Here is an 18,247-nt window from a genome sequence, read left to right as displayed (position 1 = left end):
CTATGGCTTTCTGTGTCACACAAAATTAGATGCAGACATGCCGCCTCAGTCACCATTCATATTTGGGGGAAAAAATGAGTAAATATCAATGGTGAATAAGATCCTTTAATTATAAAGGAAAGATCCACCGCTATAAAAGAAAGATATTACATGCATTTCTTTAGTGACACGTATTAATAACTTAATGCACTGACTACCGATATAATTTTGCTCTTGGTGTGTGTGGGGTTGACTTGTATTATAAAGCAAGTGCGGAAGTAGAAGATCAGAGCAGAGCCCCCTCTTCTGTTCAGCGCACGACCTGCCGCTGCCGAGTGAGATTCCGAAAAGGACTGCGGTGACACTGAGAGGTAAGACTCGCTCATTATGAACTGTCAGGGGGTTTTGGCTTCTACAAATAATAATTTTATTAACTCTTGGTCTGAAACATCAACCGCAGGATTGTTGCGCCGTTGGTACTTATCAGAGAATGGTTTTAAGTTCTTGTCCTTTCTCTAAGAGTTTTGCTAAACCAGGTTAATAGAACTCGTCAGTTGAAACAAGTCAACTATTCCCCTTTAGAAAGTTGTAAAGAAATTGTTTCGCCTTCATTGCATTTGGTCCACCTGATTTGGGTTATTAAAACATGAAATAAATTATTTGTAAATGCGTTTTAAATGGGTAAATGGAGTTTTGCGTCATTCAAAATAAAAAGCAAAGAACAATGGATTTTACTTTTGAAAAATATATGGCTATTTAAACGATGTCAATGTTATCTTTGACAATGTTTTTATCGGTTTATTTTTTCCCCGAATGATCTTTTCATTTAATGATGCATAAAGTAATTTGCACATTTATTCTAACACACGCTTAAGTAAACTGGATGAAAACTAAATGTCCATAGCAGCTGAGCGGGTCAAGTTCAGTATGAAATGAATAAATTGTCATTATTTGATGTTGATACTATATTTAATGTTAGGATGCCGGTCTTGTAAAAGTTTAAGGTTCATTTTGGTCAGCCCAGCAGTCTACAAGCTCATCAATGTCAAAATCACTGTATAGCCAATCAAATTTAAGTAGGCGGGCTTTACGGATCCCACAGACAAGCACTTGAACGCTTTCTCACGTTTACTATATTTTAAAAAGCCGTTTTGCCGTTGTGCCGTTCAGGTTGCTTGTGTGACGTCTACTTCCAGGTAATTTATCATACTAATGATTTATAATTGTGAATATTTTAAAATTTATTGAAATTATTTTTTAAATCTACATGAATTGATACAGATTGGCTTTGGACCCCCTTACTAACAGCAGCCACCTACAGTAAGTGCTGCCCACAGCCTCTCATCTTATTCCCTGTCACTATGATTATAGGAGTCTAGTGCACTGCACTCAAGTCATTTACTGCTCTGTCTAGTGCATGAAGATCAAGCAGCTGCACACACCTGTGTCTTGTCTGTTAACAAGCATTGCCTTTTAAGCTCTGCAATGTCAAATAAATATATTTAGCATGTTTAAAAATATCATACAACTGTATCAAAGCTGTGTTTTAAAGCCAATTGCTTTGTGGAAAGTTTTATTCTTTTTTAGATTTGACTTTTTTAATGAGACAAATTGAAAAGGATAAAAATGCATGTGTGAAATATGGAAATATTTAAGTATATGTAAATGACAAAAGTGTAAGTAACTGTTTAAAAGATTTTCAATATGTAGTTTTTACACTCATTTTTGCAGCATCAAACTTGACAAGATATAATACATTCAAACAGTTGATATTTTACTCAAGTATATTTTAATAATCCTTAAACTTAGATACCACATATTTGATTTAAGGATGAGGTACCTCACACAAAAAGATGATCACATTTGGGGTTCATCGCATATCAAAGATTGAAAACCTCTCAGTTAGAGCATCTTGAGCGAGTTGTTGTTCACCACGAAAGTAGGAAATAATTAAAGTGAAAGCTTAGACCGGTGAGGAATGTAAGAAATTGTGAATAAAGCAGTATTAGGAAGCAGATCCAGTGCTCCTCCTGCGTGGATCTGGCTCTAGACGGCTCCACTTGTTATACAGACCGAGACGGGTTGTTAGTCAAGGTTATCGTATGGCAGGTTTGAGTCTAGATGATTATCAACCTTGAAGAAGCTTCTCTCTTAAATGGCACCTGAAAAAGTGCTGTCTGCTTCCTGCTGCTCATTCACTGCGGCAGGAAATGCACCTTATCAGGGAAAGATATTATCAGTTTCCTTTGACAACTAAACGTTTTTAAAAAAAGACTCCTCTGTGCCCCAATTGCCCATAAATCTCTTTCTTTCTGTTTGCTGGATTTTATTCTTTACCAAATAGATTGGATCTTTAAGAATGCAGGTGGCGTTTCTAATGTTTCCTCCTTTGAGCGGTGCTCTGTGGGTATGTTTAGAAATGCAGCCATGAGTGAGACCATCAAAGAATGACTTCATGGGTCACAATCACCTCAAAAGTCACTTTGTTTCTTTCCAAAGCTTTAAACTTCTCTTAACACCTGGAATCTGACCAATCAGAATCAACAGTGTAGACATAACACACACACACACACACACACACACACACACAATTTACTTGTGCTCTTTAAATGTCTCTCAAACATGTTTGAAGAAAAGATTCCACCACATTCACACCAGTACTGTATGATTGTGATCCTGGATGTAGATGTATAGACTTCAAATACTGTTATCTGCCATTATCATGCACACATTCAGGGAGGTTCAAAAACTGTCTTTGAAGGAATAGCTTTTTAATTACTCTTCTGTTCATTTTGGTTAGTCTTTGGAACACAAATTGAGATGTTTTAATGAATTCAGAGAGATGTATATTCCTCCACTGAAGTTTAGAAAACCAAACTTTAAAGGCATCAAACTAATAATGCTGATATCTAGATTAAACCACTCGATTAATGTGGATTCATTTTATGATGCCTTTTAGATAATAATTGGAGCATTGTTTTTTTGACTGGATTTTTATTGGTAGAATGCATAGAGACCTCTCAGATGTCATTAAAATGTTGATATTTTGTAATTTCTTTCCTGTGATCCATATATGCACATTTTACAAATATTGCCAGTTGTACTGTAGGCCATCTGTGCAAAATGCTGAGTTGTTTTCAAGGGCACCTATGGTGAAAAATCTACTTTTCAAGCTGTTTGGACAGACATATGTGTAGGTATAGTGTATATACCGTCATATTGGGATGATATAAACACACCCAGTCCTTTTTTTCAAATTAATAACATAAAATTGGTGGACCAGTTGGAGTGGTTTTCAGATCGACAGGAGTGCGGTCCCCCCGCCCACCGAATTGATTGACAGCTGCGTATTAACATGTCCCGGTAGTCACATGTATAATGATATCAACAAGACAGAACGTGCGCAAAGCAACCAGGAATAAAAGGTTTGTTCAGTTTGCTAGGATCATCAATCATCATTAAATGTGATCAATAGTGAGTTTACAAGTTTAAAATGTTTTAAAACAGTGTATGATTGTAATGAATTACAGCAATTTACTTCAGCTTTACTTTATCACCACAGCTGCAATGTCAGAACAATTCACAAAAAGATGCTTCAATCCCGGTTTGTGGACGTTAAATCAGGTTTATTTTGTACATTAACATAACAGATATTCATACGGCAGTGGATATTGCCCTGTATCCTGTCACATTTGTGTGTTGAGCTGAAACTTTACAGACACATTCTGGAGACACAAGACTTATATTAAATCTGAAAAAAGGGGTAATCTAGGTGCCCTTTAATACAAAGCTGTGTCAAATGTGAACAAACCCAACAGTTTGGTATAAAAATGTCATTCAAATTTGTTTTTAGGAAATTTATCAACATTGTGTTCATCCATATTTGATCCAAAAATGGATTAAAACAACCCAGCATTTTTTTCTTGTGTACATTTAGCTTCTTTAATGAGTATTGTAAGTTCAGACATACTTTTTTCATTTTGTAACTGATGGAATACTGGACAACGGAGTTGGAGATTCACATGCAGTTTAGTAAACAGAGATTGGTCAGGCAGGCAATAGTCAACAGGTACAAACAGTATAGCATGAAGGTCATCCAGAAGCATAGTCAAGTCACAGGCAATCAGGTCAGCATCAACATAAAGGAGGAAACAAGACTAGACAGGACTAATGCTTGGTAATGTTACAGGTGAACAAGACTCAGCACTGTGTATGCAAGCTTGGTGTATTAATAGTCCAGGATATCAGTCCATGATGAGCTTCTAGCTGTGTGTATGTAATCAGAGGTGATCCGGAACTGGTGTGTGAATGAGATGCCTGATGGGGAATGTAGTGCAGTTAGGTGGCAGAATTGTAGTTCGGTTGATAGTGTTTTCACCTACTAAATACGGACTTTTTTTGCAATTTCTGCAGAATTATTTTGGGAGTATCATAACTAAAACCTTAATATGTAAAATAAAAAATATCTTTTAAACTTTTATTTAATATTTAAAATGCAAATCCAATTAGATTCACTTTATTTGGTAAACAAAGCAAGTCTCTCATATAATATATCTACTAAAAGACAAAAAATATTGCTTTACAAACTGCATTGTACATAAATTAGATGAACATTTTCATATTAGTCAATAATATTACTGTAATTAATTTAAAAAGTGAATAAACTTAGATATACACACATTTACTCAAGTAAATAAACAAAATTAATGATGGGCTAAACATCTGCGGAATTCTGCGCGCGCAGATTCCGTGTGGGCCTACATATGACTGTTTTGATTTTGGATTGCCCTGTTGGATTTTTTTTTTCTATCTTTGTCCATGATTACCTGCATGAATACTTTCTTTAATAAATAATTATTAAGCTGCACTTGGATCCTACCTCTCTTGTCTTCGCCATGCCGAAACCCAAATGTGACACTGCAAAATAGTATGTACAAAGAATATGGGTTAATATATCGTTATCCAACCTGATCTCACGATGGTACAATGTACAAAAATTTAGGCTACAATTTTAAAAAGGAGGCATGGCACACGCCCTTAAACCCAACCATCATTGGGGGATGAGCAAATTGTACTGAATTGTATAATTAAATCATATGAATTTATACGAATTAACCACTAAATCTAAATGTCACGAAATGCTGTGAGATTGTGTTGCGTTATCGGGATTTAAATCAGCATAAATAAATAAATAAGAGATTAAATAACTTCCATATCAACCCAATTATATCCAATCTAGTTTCAAACCCAAACATTAGGTCAAATTTGGTATTTTAAGTTTGATATAAAAGTTGGATTTATCCATATTTTACCCCAAATTGGGTTGAAATAAACCAGCGTTTTTTATCTTGATTCTATCTTAATGTTGGATAATTGTTTCACTTTAATTGTAGAACAGAAGTTTTTTTTTCATACAGTTTTGCATAGTGTTAATTATTTTTGGATAGTGTAAAATGTGTTCTAGGAGGATGATTTGCAATAAACATTTCTTTTTTACAAGCTGAAAACATTTTCTTCCAGCAGCTTATTGGTGGAAACCATAATGTACAACATACAATCTAAAGCTTCATTTATTGTCATTTTCCTTTCGGCTTAGTACCTTTATTAATTTGGGGTCGCTACAGCCGAATGAACCGCCAACTTATCCAGCATATGTTTTACACAGCTGCAACCCATCACTGGGAAACCCCGATACACTCTCATTCACACACATACACTACGGTCAATTTAGCTTACCCAATTCACCTATAGCACATACCCACTACCCACTGCACCACCGCGCTGCCCATATGATGTACAATATACAAAATAAAGTTTTTGTACCTTCATTTGAATAATATTTGACATCTTCATTAATGTCACTTTTGATCTAATGAATTAGTCCTTGCTTGTGTATAAGTATTACATTTTTTGTTTCAAGCTGTGGCTAATGCCTAATTCATTTGAAACTGAGCAGATAATTCTCATAGTCTGAGCATGATCCAGATCTTTTCTTTGAACGGTGTTGATTTCAGACGCTTGTGTGACTTTGATTGCGGAGCAGAACAGGTAGGCGTTGAGATTGTGTCCACCGACCCGTGACGATGAGTAATTCCCCCTGTCTGGTGGAGCCAGTATCCATTTGTCAGCATATTTAATTTAATAATAAAGTTTGGCTCTTAAAGAGGTGAACTTTGACCTTAAGCTCTGGGAAAATGGCGCAGGAGTATTACTTAATCTGAGATGAACAGTATCATGCTGTTTCCTCCACACATCACCAGACTCTCCCTCCACTTTTCCCAAAACACAGATGAGTAAATGATTAGTCTGATGTGACGACAGTTTGACTGGCTTAGACATGATTTTGATCTTAATTTAGGGCTTCGTAATGCCTGCTTATTGAGCTTAAAGGAGAGACCAGCCCACCCATAAGAAGTTTTGATCAGTGTCCCCTTAAATAGATGGTCATTTTATGGTGCATTTTTTCAGCCATTATTCGTCGGTTGTGTTTGATCTCAAAATAGATGGCCAGCTTCGCTCTTTAACATCCTATGCTCCTAGTTTGTTCAGCCGGTGCCCCTCAGGGTCGGTAAAAATTGCTGCCCCACTAACCTTAAGCCCACCAAATTCCAAGAAATCTTTCTGTCCTAAATCTGTTTCCCCTGATAGTCTCTCTCACAGCTGCTTTTGGCTTTGTTAGAATTCTCCAAGCCTTTTTTTTTTCTTTTTGGGGAGAGCTGCTCAGTAGTTGGCTTCTTCAAAGACTTCCTGCAAGACCGTTTGCCCTGTTTTAATTGATTCTTGTTTTGTTCTTGTTTCAGGGCACAAAAATGTCCTCAAGCAGCCGGCGACATCTCCTTTTTATGCTTCTGTTTGGACAGGGTAAGAGACAAAATTTTGTGCCCTCATATTTAATTTAATTTAATTTAATTTAATTTAATTTAATTTAATTTAATTTTATTTTATTTTATTTTATTTTATTTTATTTTATTTTATTTTATTTTATTTTATTTTTTATATTATTATATATTTTAAAAATTTATACAAATACTTTTTGCTATTCTTAGAATAGATTATTTTAATTATTTTTGCCGTTTTATTAATCATTTGTGAAAATACTGTAATTGCAAATGGCACAGAATTAAATATTTAAAAAATATAAATAAATTTTTCTATACTATACAATATGATATTTGTTAATATACTTTAGATTAGTAAATACCAAAACCCAAACTGGAGATAATGTGTCAAAATAACTTACAATAACGGTCCAAAAATAAGTACACCGAATATTTATTAAATAATAAATAAATAATTTATTTGAATTATTTATGTTAGAGAAAAATATTACATACAAATTTTAAAAGAGAAAAAATGTAGAGAAACAAAAAATATAAAAAAAATAGCTGAAATTATGTAGTTTTGTATTTTTTGCGCAATATTTTGTTTGAATTTTAATGTATTATCTTTCTATTTCTAAAAATATTTGATGACTAAAATATTATTTTAATAAATATATTTGTTTAATAAATTTGTTTTAACAAATGCACCAAAATATGTTACCTAGATTGAATATTCATTTTCAAAATGGGGTGCACTTATTTATGCTGAGCACTGTATGTTGCAATATATTTTTTACTGATGTTTTTTTATTACATTTACTTTATTATTATTATTATTATTATTGTTATTATTATTATTATTATTATTATTATTATTATTATTATTATTATTATTATTATTATTATTATTATCATTTTATCGGCTGTAATCTGGGGCCATAGATTAATTCCTCTTTGTTGTAGTGTTTTTGAATTGAGATATCTATCTATGTGTTCCTCAAGTATTTTCCCATTACAAACCTGGACATATGCCATAAATATAAGGAGGGATTTAGTCTTTCAGCCCTATAAAATGTGTCCTGGTTCCACAAGCTGTCAGAGAGAATCACCAGAGGGTTTAAGAGAGATTTGCCGTGACCTGGCCATACATTACAGAGCCATACATCACTGATGCCATCATCTTTCATATCAAAATAACCAGCTGTAACAATCATTTTCTCTAAACACAGTTAAATGTGTATCATTTCATAATAATTTTGATGCATCAAAGTTTAAACTAGTTTAAACTTAAATGATTCATTTTTGTAAAAATATTGGATGCATAGTTTAAATAACTGCAAAAATCATCTACAGCCATCTAAAATGACTTCTGATCCCAAATGTGTTATTTTGTGTTAGTAAAATGAACAAAAAAAAAACAGATCTAAAGTTTCTTTATTTGTAAATTAGCAGTTTTGTGTATTTTGTGATTTATTTAAAAAAAGTTTGAAAAAGTGACTTTTATTAATGTTTTTTGTAGTTTAAAGTGATATATCTGGGTTGTTGTATATCACGATACAAAAACCTTGTAATACACTGCAATTTATTTACATTTTCTGTTATTTTACAAACCTATTTCTCTATATATTATTTATTATGCATTATATTATTTCAAACTACTAAAATGTCAATAAAAGTTACTTTAAGCTGTAGAGTTGAATTTTCAAAACTCGACAGAGGAGAGATCAACATCCCATAATGCAATTCAAGACCGAATTGTTTTGAGGCCGAGACCTGTTACTATGGTGAGGTGCCCCTCATGATACCACCAGTGTTAGTAGACAAAGACCATGATTGAAGTGTGTAATTCTCAAGCACACTCCACACCACAGGAGCATTTTGCAGGACTTCACTCTTTCGTCTCTGCCCTGGCAACCCTCAGCTGACACCCAAATCTTCATTGGCTAGTACTTTTTATTCTGTTTATTTACTGTAGTATTTTATTCTTTTAACCGAATGTCAGTCAACCATTGTCTGTTTTTAAGGTCCTGTGAAGTGCTTTAAAATGCGCATTTTTATTCGAAGTTTGACATAATCTCAACTGAAACATGAAGAGAGGATGGGACATAGTGTAGCTCCTCTCCTTTTTAAAAACAGTCAATAGCGTTTTGTTTTATCACAGCTTCGCCAGTGAGAGTGGTTGAGCTCAAGCGCAACAAATGAGTAGCAGGGGCAGGGCATGCCAGATACTAGAGATTATTTGATTGGTCACTATTTGTTGAAAAACTCCAGTATGAGGTGACGTGAATTAAAAAAATGTTGATCCATTTAGACCAGGGGTGCCCAAACTTTTGCTTATGAAGGGCCAAAAAACAAACTTGATTGAGGCTGATGGGCCTCATCTCACCTCAACATATACAGTACCATTAAAGTTGCAATGGTAGTTTCCTAATATATTAATGTTTAAAGGTAAAGAGAAAATACTTTAATCATATTAATGTCATTGATCTGCCACTACAGTCTTGTAAATTCTTATTTTGCACTGAACAAGGCTTTCAATGCTGGACTCAACAGCCCCCTTCAGGCCTGGGAGATGGGGATGCTGGGGATTCTGTCATTCTGACAGTTCGTGAGCTATCTGTTCCACAGCCAGGGGAATGGTGGCCTGCATCCCCCTGGTCCACCACCCCTACTGCTCACAGACTGCCAAATCCCCAGTCCTCTGATGACCTGCCAGCGGAGACATGGGAGGAAGAACGGGCCTTCCTCACCTGTCACCCACCTAGAAGTGACTGAACCCAGTAACGGTTCCAGCCCCACAGTGCAGCTAAGTGCCGGCACCAGCCCTGCTCCCTGTCCTGCTGGCACCACCCATACGTCTTACCCTGCCGGCACCACTCAGATGCCTTGCCCTGCCGACACCACCTAGACTCCCTGCCCTGCCGGCACCACCCAGACTTCCTGCCCTGCCGGACCCAGCTTAGCTCCTTGTGAGGCCTGCTCCCCACAGGCCTCCAGCCCTGCCGGCTCCCCACATGAGTCCTGCCTTGGATTGTGTCAGGGTTCTGCCACTCCAGTCTTGTAGATTCTTGTTTTGGAGTCCAGACACTAGTTGTCTTGTCCTGTATGTTGTGCTCGGCTCAAGTTTTCTTAGGTCAAACACTCATTTTGTCATTGTGTGTCTCTGTATGAGCGCTGTCGTGACCACGATCAGGCCATACACACTCCTGCTTGATGCGGGCACGTGAGGTCTGGGCGTGTTTGGGACACATGCTCTTGTACTCATGTTTGTGTTTTTTCTGTCGGCATCTCGCTGTTGCATTCTCAGTGTCTCAGTCTAGTTAGTTTCGAATGGCGCTGAGATGAAACATGCGCGTCGCACAGTAAGGTTTTTTTTTTTATTTATCGTGTGCTCGTGTCTTGCGTCTGTTTATGTTGTTATTGTCTAAGCATGTGGCTCGGGGTTTACATTGAGGCTCCGTGCTTTAGTGTTGCTTTGTGAACATGCGGTTAATGAGTTCTCTCATTGGCTGCGTGTTCTAGTCTCAATTTGTGTGAGCACATGGCTTGTATTTCTTTGTGCTCTCCTGTCTATTGTCTAGTCCCACCCTCCTTGTTAACCCATTATTAGTTTATCCTGTTCACCTGTCTGTTTGTTAATAATTTCTGCTTATATTCTCCTCATGTCTGCTGTCCTGTGTCAGTTCGTTGCCGTATCTTGCCTGTGTATCTTATCCTGTTGTGTGTTCCAGCCCTGATCCCTGCCAGCCTGCCCAGTCAAGTTTGTTTGTTTGTTTGTTTGTTTATTTGTTTTGTTAATGTTTTCCCTCTTGGGTAGTTTGTTTTGCCTTTTATTTTATTTTATAATAAATAAAAAAAACATTTTCCCTGCACTTGAGTCCTCGCTCCTTTTCCACACCATTGAAACCGTGACAATTACTAATAAGTTTGTTTGTTTTTTACATTTTATAATGAACTTCATACAATAAAAACATAAACACATTTATAACACACTGATGTTCAATGCTGAATACACGAGTCAAGCTGCACCACCTTGTGTATTGTCCTCTTTCTGTGAGTGACATATTTACATTTTTAAAAATGTGAACATTTAATTGAAACGTTTTATTTCAGTTGGCTTTTTTTGGAGCTCAACAATTAAACCAACAAACAAACAAACAAAAGGTTACGTTAAATTATAAATGTTGATCTCTGTTAAAGGCATCGCCTCAACCTTCACATCATTGTCTCTTTTCAAAGTGGATGGCGGTACAAATCAAAGGTTACCATGGGCCAACTTTGGCTTGCGGGCCCTACTTTACTCTGATTTAGACTGAAGTGACAAACTGCAAGCTTTAGATGCCTATTTCAGTTTTATATCTTCTAAACGTGAATTTTGTCACTGTTTTGGAGCACACTAGCTAATAGATATCCTTAAGACTAACTGATACATCTAAAAAAAACTTTATTTTAATTTCACTGACCTATAAGCCCTCAGTCAGTCTGTTCAGTTGCATACAAGTGAAAATATAAGACATTTTTTAGACATTATTTAGTCACCACAGCGTAAAATTTGTTCCCATATGCAAGTGATTTACTGTCATTGTAATGGGTTGCTTGTGCTGTTCTCTCAATCAGCATCCGTCCGCATGAAAGAGCACGTTGCTCTGCTCACTCGAGCATGAAACACGGGCCGGGACAGTCTGACCACTCTCTTCACATCCAGTGGGCGTTGCTGGAATGCCAGTCTTTCTGAGTTATTCTCCTCTGCAGGATGCTTATGTCAAACTCCACACAGAGCCGTGTCTTGAGGGCAGGGGTCAGATCAGCTATCTAGGAGCTGTGCTCTAATGACTCGTTTGTGGAACCTATTGTTGACTCTGATTGAGCCTGAGGGACCGCCTTAGCCTGTATCACCAAAAACTTGTAAAGGTCATACTTCACCCAAACATATTTCCAGGATCAGAGGAATTCTGTTGTGGCAACCTTGCTGCCTCGTTACTTTGAATGTTTTTTATTTGTATGTTTAATTGATTACGTTATTGAAAGTTATCTTTTTTTTAATTAGAACAGAATTGTCTTTTGAATCTAGAAAATAGGAGATTGATTGATTGATTGATTGATTGATTTAGAATATTTGATCAAAACCAAACAAATGAAAACAAATCAAAACCTGCATGAAATTCTATCATGATTTATAAATGCTAAATTAAGAAACGCAACTTCTGTTACAATAATGAGATTTACTAGGGTTGGGGTAGGTGCTTAGTTGTTTTAAACATATATTGTAACCTTCTAAAATTGTAAGAAAATAGCAGGTTTTCATTTTTTTATTATTTTTTATGTTTTTTTTTCATCTTTAATTCGGAAAGGACAGTGGAGGTTACAGACAGGAAAGTATTGGGAGCAGAGAGAGGGAAAGGGTCAGCAAAGGACCTCAAACCGGGAATCAAACTTAACCACTAGGCTATTGACACAGATGGATTTCATTTTTTTAGGGTTTAAAGTTTCTTCTTTCTTTTGCTTTTTACAGTATTTCTTTGTTTACATTTTTTAAATACATTTTTAATAAATTTTTTACCATTTGTATACTTAAAGAGTAAAGCGTATTTACAAGAATCGAGGCTAATGCTTAATTGTTATAAACCTTACTGTTTGTAAAATAGGTTGTAACTTTTTTTGACGTACATCTAATTTCATTTATTTATTTGTTTATTTGTTTATTTGTTTGCAAAATTTCTGATATATAATTTCCTCTACAGTTTCTTAATGGAATAGAAATATCTTTTTGAAAGAAGTCTTATAAAAAATGGGTGATTTTTTTTTTTTTTTTTTTTTTTTTTTTTTTTTTAATTTTATTTATTTATTTTTTTCATTCATTCATTCATTCATTTGCTCTGTGTCCTGTTTCTATATATATATATATATATATATATATATATATATATATATATATATATATATATATATATATATATATATATCATTTTATTGTAAAATTATATTAAATTTAGTTTCAGGGTGTTAATCTACAAACTCTACTAACTACAGTATTTCTTTCTTTATAGTTTGGTCCATTTTCTCTGTGCAAGAAATACAAATGGATCTTGACACCATTATGAAGATCAATGCTGCAGGAGAAAGTGAGTTTTGGACTTGAAAGCACAGAATTGTGTTCATCAATGAGTATGTTTACATGGACACCAATAATCCAATTTTAATATGATTAAGACAATACTTTGATTAAGAGTCTACCATGTAATTTTTGATTCTTTTAATCAGATTAAGGTCGTAATCGAACTAAACAGAAAATGAATTAAATCATGTGGCGTATGCTGATTTTAGATGCATTATGACTAGACGCATTATGACGCAAACAGACATGAAAACACCGCAATCAAAATATTACTGTTATGGAAGATTTGTTGCTGCTTTTATGAAAGGATATTCCATAGACACACGGCTTTTTAACACTTTTCTCTGCAACTACTGAGTCAGTGAAGGACCACATGACACCCGCATTACGAAATGCAGAGTTTTTTTTCTTTCTGTTGAGCGTGGAGTATTAAAGTATATTAAAACAACACTCTTCCATCAGTCCTTACTTCATACGCACATCCAATACCTCAGTTTGTCATACGGGGCATGAATGAAGTGTTCCTAAATGAAAGTGAAACTGAAAATTCTTCTCTCTGTTAAACAGAAATTGGGGAAAAAAAAAAACGGGGCTAATAATTCAGGGGGGCTAATAATACTGACTTCAGCTGTATTTATTTATATATATATATATATATATATATATATATATATATATATATATATATATATATATATATATATATATATATATATATATATATAAATATATATATATATATATATATATATATATATATATATATATATATATATATATATATATATATATATATATATATATATATATATATATATATTACTTCATACGCACATCCTGTGTGTGTGGCTGTGTGTGTATATATATATATATATATATGTGTGTGTGAATTGAAAAATATCTAGTCAAATATTGATTACTATCATCATGGCAAATATAAAATAAATCAGTTATTAGAAATGCGTTATTAAAACTATTATGTTTAGAAATATGCTGAAAAATTCTTCTCTCTGTTAAACAGAAATTGGGGAAAAAATAAATGGGGCTAATAATTTAGGGGGGCTAATAATTCTGACTTCAACTGTATTTATATATATATATATATATATATATATATATATATATATATATATATATATATATATATATATATATATATATTTATATATATATAGCCTCCAGAGGTTAGCTAAATCCCTTTCTTTAGACATATTTAGCCGAGCAATAAAAAAAGTTGTGTTCTCACTCTCACACCTAAAAGTGTGCGTGTGCTGTTGCAGACAGCGGCATGCCATCTCTGTCTAATCACCTTCTTTATAACAGACGGCGGGTTCTAACATGACAGCTACATGGATTATAATTTAGCCGCTTGACTAGCACAAACTTGCTGTAATGTGTTTGTATTTATCTCTGCTAGAACATGCCACGGGCGACCTTTGAGCTCTTAAAATGTGTCAAACACAGGCCATCGTTTGTGTCAAGTGTTGCAGTTTGCCCTACGGCTGTAACTCTTGCCTTTTCACAATTGACCATTCAGTTGCCAAAGATGGAGTAAGTTTTGTTTTTCTCTTGTGTTTTGTCAGTGATGCAGTGCTCTGCAGCCATGGATATCCTCTTTGTGATGGATAGTTCGTACAGCGTTGGAAAAGGAGGATTTGAGAGATCCCGACACTACATGTTGAAGCTGTGTGAGGCTCTCGATGTCCGCCGAGACAAGGTAAGATTTGATAGTCCATTTCAGATGGAAAAGTTCACCCAGTGTTAAAAAAACTGTTCTGTCTGTATTTGTTTCTGTCCAATATGTTGCAATTTTCATTTGTGAATTTTTTTATACTCTTTAAAAAACAACATTGGAACATTGAAACATTTATATGCATTAATGTATGTATTATATTCTCTTTGCATCAAACGACAAATAACGAATTACCACTTGTGCAAGATGTTTCTAATGCAGCGTCTATGGGGCAGAATGGTGAATTTGACATTGTTCTCTCTTCTAGCTACTGTTCAGTCTCACACTATTTTTTGATATTTTGAAAGTCTTGATAACACCATTGTGGACTTTTCTAATTATTATTTCAGCAAATAGTATTATAAAAAATAATTTGTTGTACTCTCTCTTTCACTGCGCTCTAAGTTTACCCAACTATGACGAATTCTGCTGCTGAGAAACTCGGAAATGTGAAAAGGGTTCATTACCTGAAGGGATAGTTCACCCAAAAATGTGTTTCTTAAGTGTTACCAAACCTTTAGCATTTTCTGTTCAACATAAATCAGTGTTAATGTTAGAATGTTAACTTTTGTGTGATGTTGGGGATGTTTTCATCAACTCTGGGGTGATTTTGAGTCTTAATTTGGCTACAACTTTCTCTGGGTTTCAGCAAATGAAATCATTTTTGGTGACAAATATTGTTTTGACACATATTTTGAGAAAATGCTTTGAAAATTAAAAAAAAAAAAAATCAAGAATGCACTTTGGGCAAATTTACTATCCTTTCGTTGTGTTAGTGGCTATTTTTGCCCCATTGACTTCCATTGTAATGACATTTTTTGATTTCAAAGCCATGACACCATATAATCATGCTTTCTTGATTCTTGCTGGTTTTACCAGTTGGGAAGAGGTAATTGTTTTTTAATTTTTACTATTGTTCATCAGTTGCAGTGGAAAAAAGCTTTCTCAGATAGAAAAACAGCACACTATAATTTTTTGTTTTACTCCATCGAACTCTATATAAAAGCCAGAAACGTTTGTTGCACAGGCCTATCTAAAGGGTTATTGCTACCAACTGATGAACAACAGTACAAATTACACATTTTACATCTTCCCAACAGGGAAAGCCACCAACAATCAAGAATGCATGACTATAATGGGGCAAAACTAAATGATAAATGATAAAAATGCGGAAAAACTGCCACGAACATAACATAAGGGTAGTAAATTTGATCAGTACAGAGTAAAGAAGTATAAAGTAAAATTTAAGTAAATTTTTCAAACTTTACATCATATTTGAATTTTTCACAAGATAGCATCCTCATCCTCAATCACAGCTTTTTCTATATCACGATTTTGATTTCATTTTGATTTATCATTGTCTGTGAACTATTCCTTTATGTTTATTGGGACTGTTTACAACAGTTTTGGTGTCATCATGCAGAACAGTGACATTTCCTGTTTCCTGTTTGATGTCTATTTTGTGTAGGTGAGAGTTGGAGTGGTTCAGTTTGGTTCCACACCCAAACTGGAAGTCAGTCTAGACTCCTACAAAACCAAGGAGGAGCTGAAAAAAAAGCTGAAGAAAATCCACTATAGGTACAGAGATTAGTGTTATTGTGTGTCTTCCTGTGGAGCAGGAGAAATGTCTATATCCACACACACACACACACTAGGGCTTTGTTTACTCCCTCTCAGCGTGTGTCATGATGGACTTGATTGATGAGGTTCAATTAATGGTTTTTGTGGTGACGAGAGTGCTGGTACTGTAGTGACTTGTAGCTGAATGACACACAGCTGGCCTAAACCCATTCAGGACATACCACATCACCCCTCGACATACTGTGAAATTATCATTTCACATTCCCACTCTATGAAAATATCAGCACTTGTCTGTCTGTCTGAACAACTGTGAGTGAAGATGATGGAGTGACGACCAGCTGTGCTCATGAATGTGTCTCTGCTGGCACTCAGTCACTTTCCCTAAGGAAAGTAGGAGATTTCAGCATTTGGATAAATTAGTATTGTCAATGAAAAAAGGTACATTAGCTGTTATACTGTAGTTTAAAAAGTCATATAGTTATAAACTTTAGTTTATATTTACTTGAAGGCACAATATGTTAAATTACTTCATTCATTCATTTTCCTTCGGCTTAGTCCTTTTATTAATCAGGGCTTGTCACAACGCCCCACCAACTTATCCAGCATATGTTTTACACAGCGGATGCTCTTCCAGCCGCCAACCAGCACTGGGAAACACCCATCAAAGTTTGTCAAAGTAAATTTACTTTAATTTTACTTTACTAAGTATAAAGACAAAGGAATTGTCTGTAGATCTCTAAGACAGGATTGTCTGGAGGCACAAGGCTGGGGAAGGTTACAAAAAATTTCAGCAGCATTGTACAGAGACATCCTGAATGAAAACCTGCTTCAGAGTGCTCTTGACCTCAGACTGTGGCAACGGTTCATCTTCCAGCAGGACAATGACCTAAAGCACACCGCCAAAATATCAATGGAGTGGCTTCACAACAACTCAGTAAATGTCCTTGACTGGCCCAGCCAGAGCCCAGACCTAAATCCTATTGAACATATCGGTAGAGATCTGAAAATGGCTGTACACCATCGCTTCCCATCCAACCTGATAGAGCTTGAGAGGTACTGCAAAGAGGAATCGGCAAAAACTCCCAAAGGATTTTTCAGGTATTTCATTTTTTTATAAATTTGCAACAAGGCGACGCTGTGACGGAATGGGTAGTGCTGTCGCCTCACAGCAAGAAGGTCACTGGTTCGAGCCTCAGCTGGGTCAGTTGGCATTTCTGTGAGGAGTTTGCATGTTCTCCCTGTGTTCATGTGGGTTTCCTCCGGGTGCTCCGGTTTCCCCCGCAAGTTCAAAGACATGCACTAAAGGTAAATTGGGTAAGCTAAAATTGTCCGTAGTGTATGTATGTGAATGAGAGTCTATGGGTGTATCCCAGTGATGGGTTGCAGCTGGAAGGGCATCCGCTGCGTAAAACATATGCTGGATAAGTTGGCGATTCATTCCGCTGTGGCGACCCCAGATTAATAAAGGGACTAAGCTGAAAAGAAAATGAATGAATGAATAGATAAATTTGCAACAATAAAAAAAAAAACACATTTTTCACATGGTCATAATGGGGTATTGTGTGTAGAATTTTGAGGAAATAACTGAATTGAATCCATTTTGGAATAAGGCTGTAACAAAAAAATGTGGAAAAAGTAAAGCACTATGAATACTTTCTGGATGCACCATACTGTGCCATTAAATACAACTTTATTTATTTACATATTTTATTGTCACGATTTTATTAGTATTATTTATTATTTATTATTAAAAGTAAATAATGTAATTTTTTATTTAAATGTATAAATTGTATTTTACAAACATTCACATTGTTTATTTTATTTATTTTGTTTTTTGCTTATTTAAAAGAAACTCCATTTCCATAAATCCCCAAACTACAAAATCATTAATTATTGACTTCAGTTTTAGGTTTTAGTTTATGTGGTTCCACCAACCATTAACTCTACACTGTGACTTTATCAAATGTTAATTTATGAAGTACAGAGAAGGGAATACCACCAAAAACAAGGGAAATTTAG

The 18,247-nt window shown here is 35.0% G+C and overlaps 1 protein-coding gene across 2 annotated transcripts in view; it reads left to right on the top strand.

Annotated features, from left to right (window-relative positions):
• Window positions 1–278: 278 nt before the first annotated feature.
• vwa2 (von Willebrand factor A domain containing 2) overlaps window positions 279–18,247 on the top strand; it is a 40,830-nt gene continuing 22,861 nt past the window's right edge. The window contains exons 1-5 of one of the 2 annotated variants that reach the window (XM_056468919.1): window positions 279–350; window positions 6,780–6,840; window positions 12,848–12,922; window positions 14,499–14,632; window positions 16,116–16,225. In XM_056468919.1, the coding sequence (XP_056324894.1) occupies window positions 6,789–6,840; window positions 12,848–12,922; window positions 14,499–14,632; window positions 16,116–16,225 (371 nt within the window). In that variant the 5' untranslated portion in view covers window positions 279–350; window positions 6,780–6,788. Of the gene's footprint in view, window positions 351–1,271; window positions 1,300–6,779; window positions 6,841–12,847; window positions 12,923–14,498; window positions 14,633–16,115; window positions 16,226–18,247 lie in introns of those variants that run through there. The other variant, XM_056468920.1, reaches the window with a different exon arrangement.

Source organism: Danio aesculapii, chromosome 12 (assembly GCF_903798145.1).
Source record: "Danio aesculapii chromosome 12, fDanAes4.1, whole genome shotgun sequence".
NCBI lineage: Eukaryota > Metazoa > Chordata > Actinopteri > Cypriniformes > Danionidae > Danio > Danio aesculapii.
This window is presented reverse-complemented; position numbering and strand designations above follow the sequence as displayed.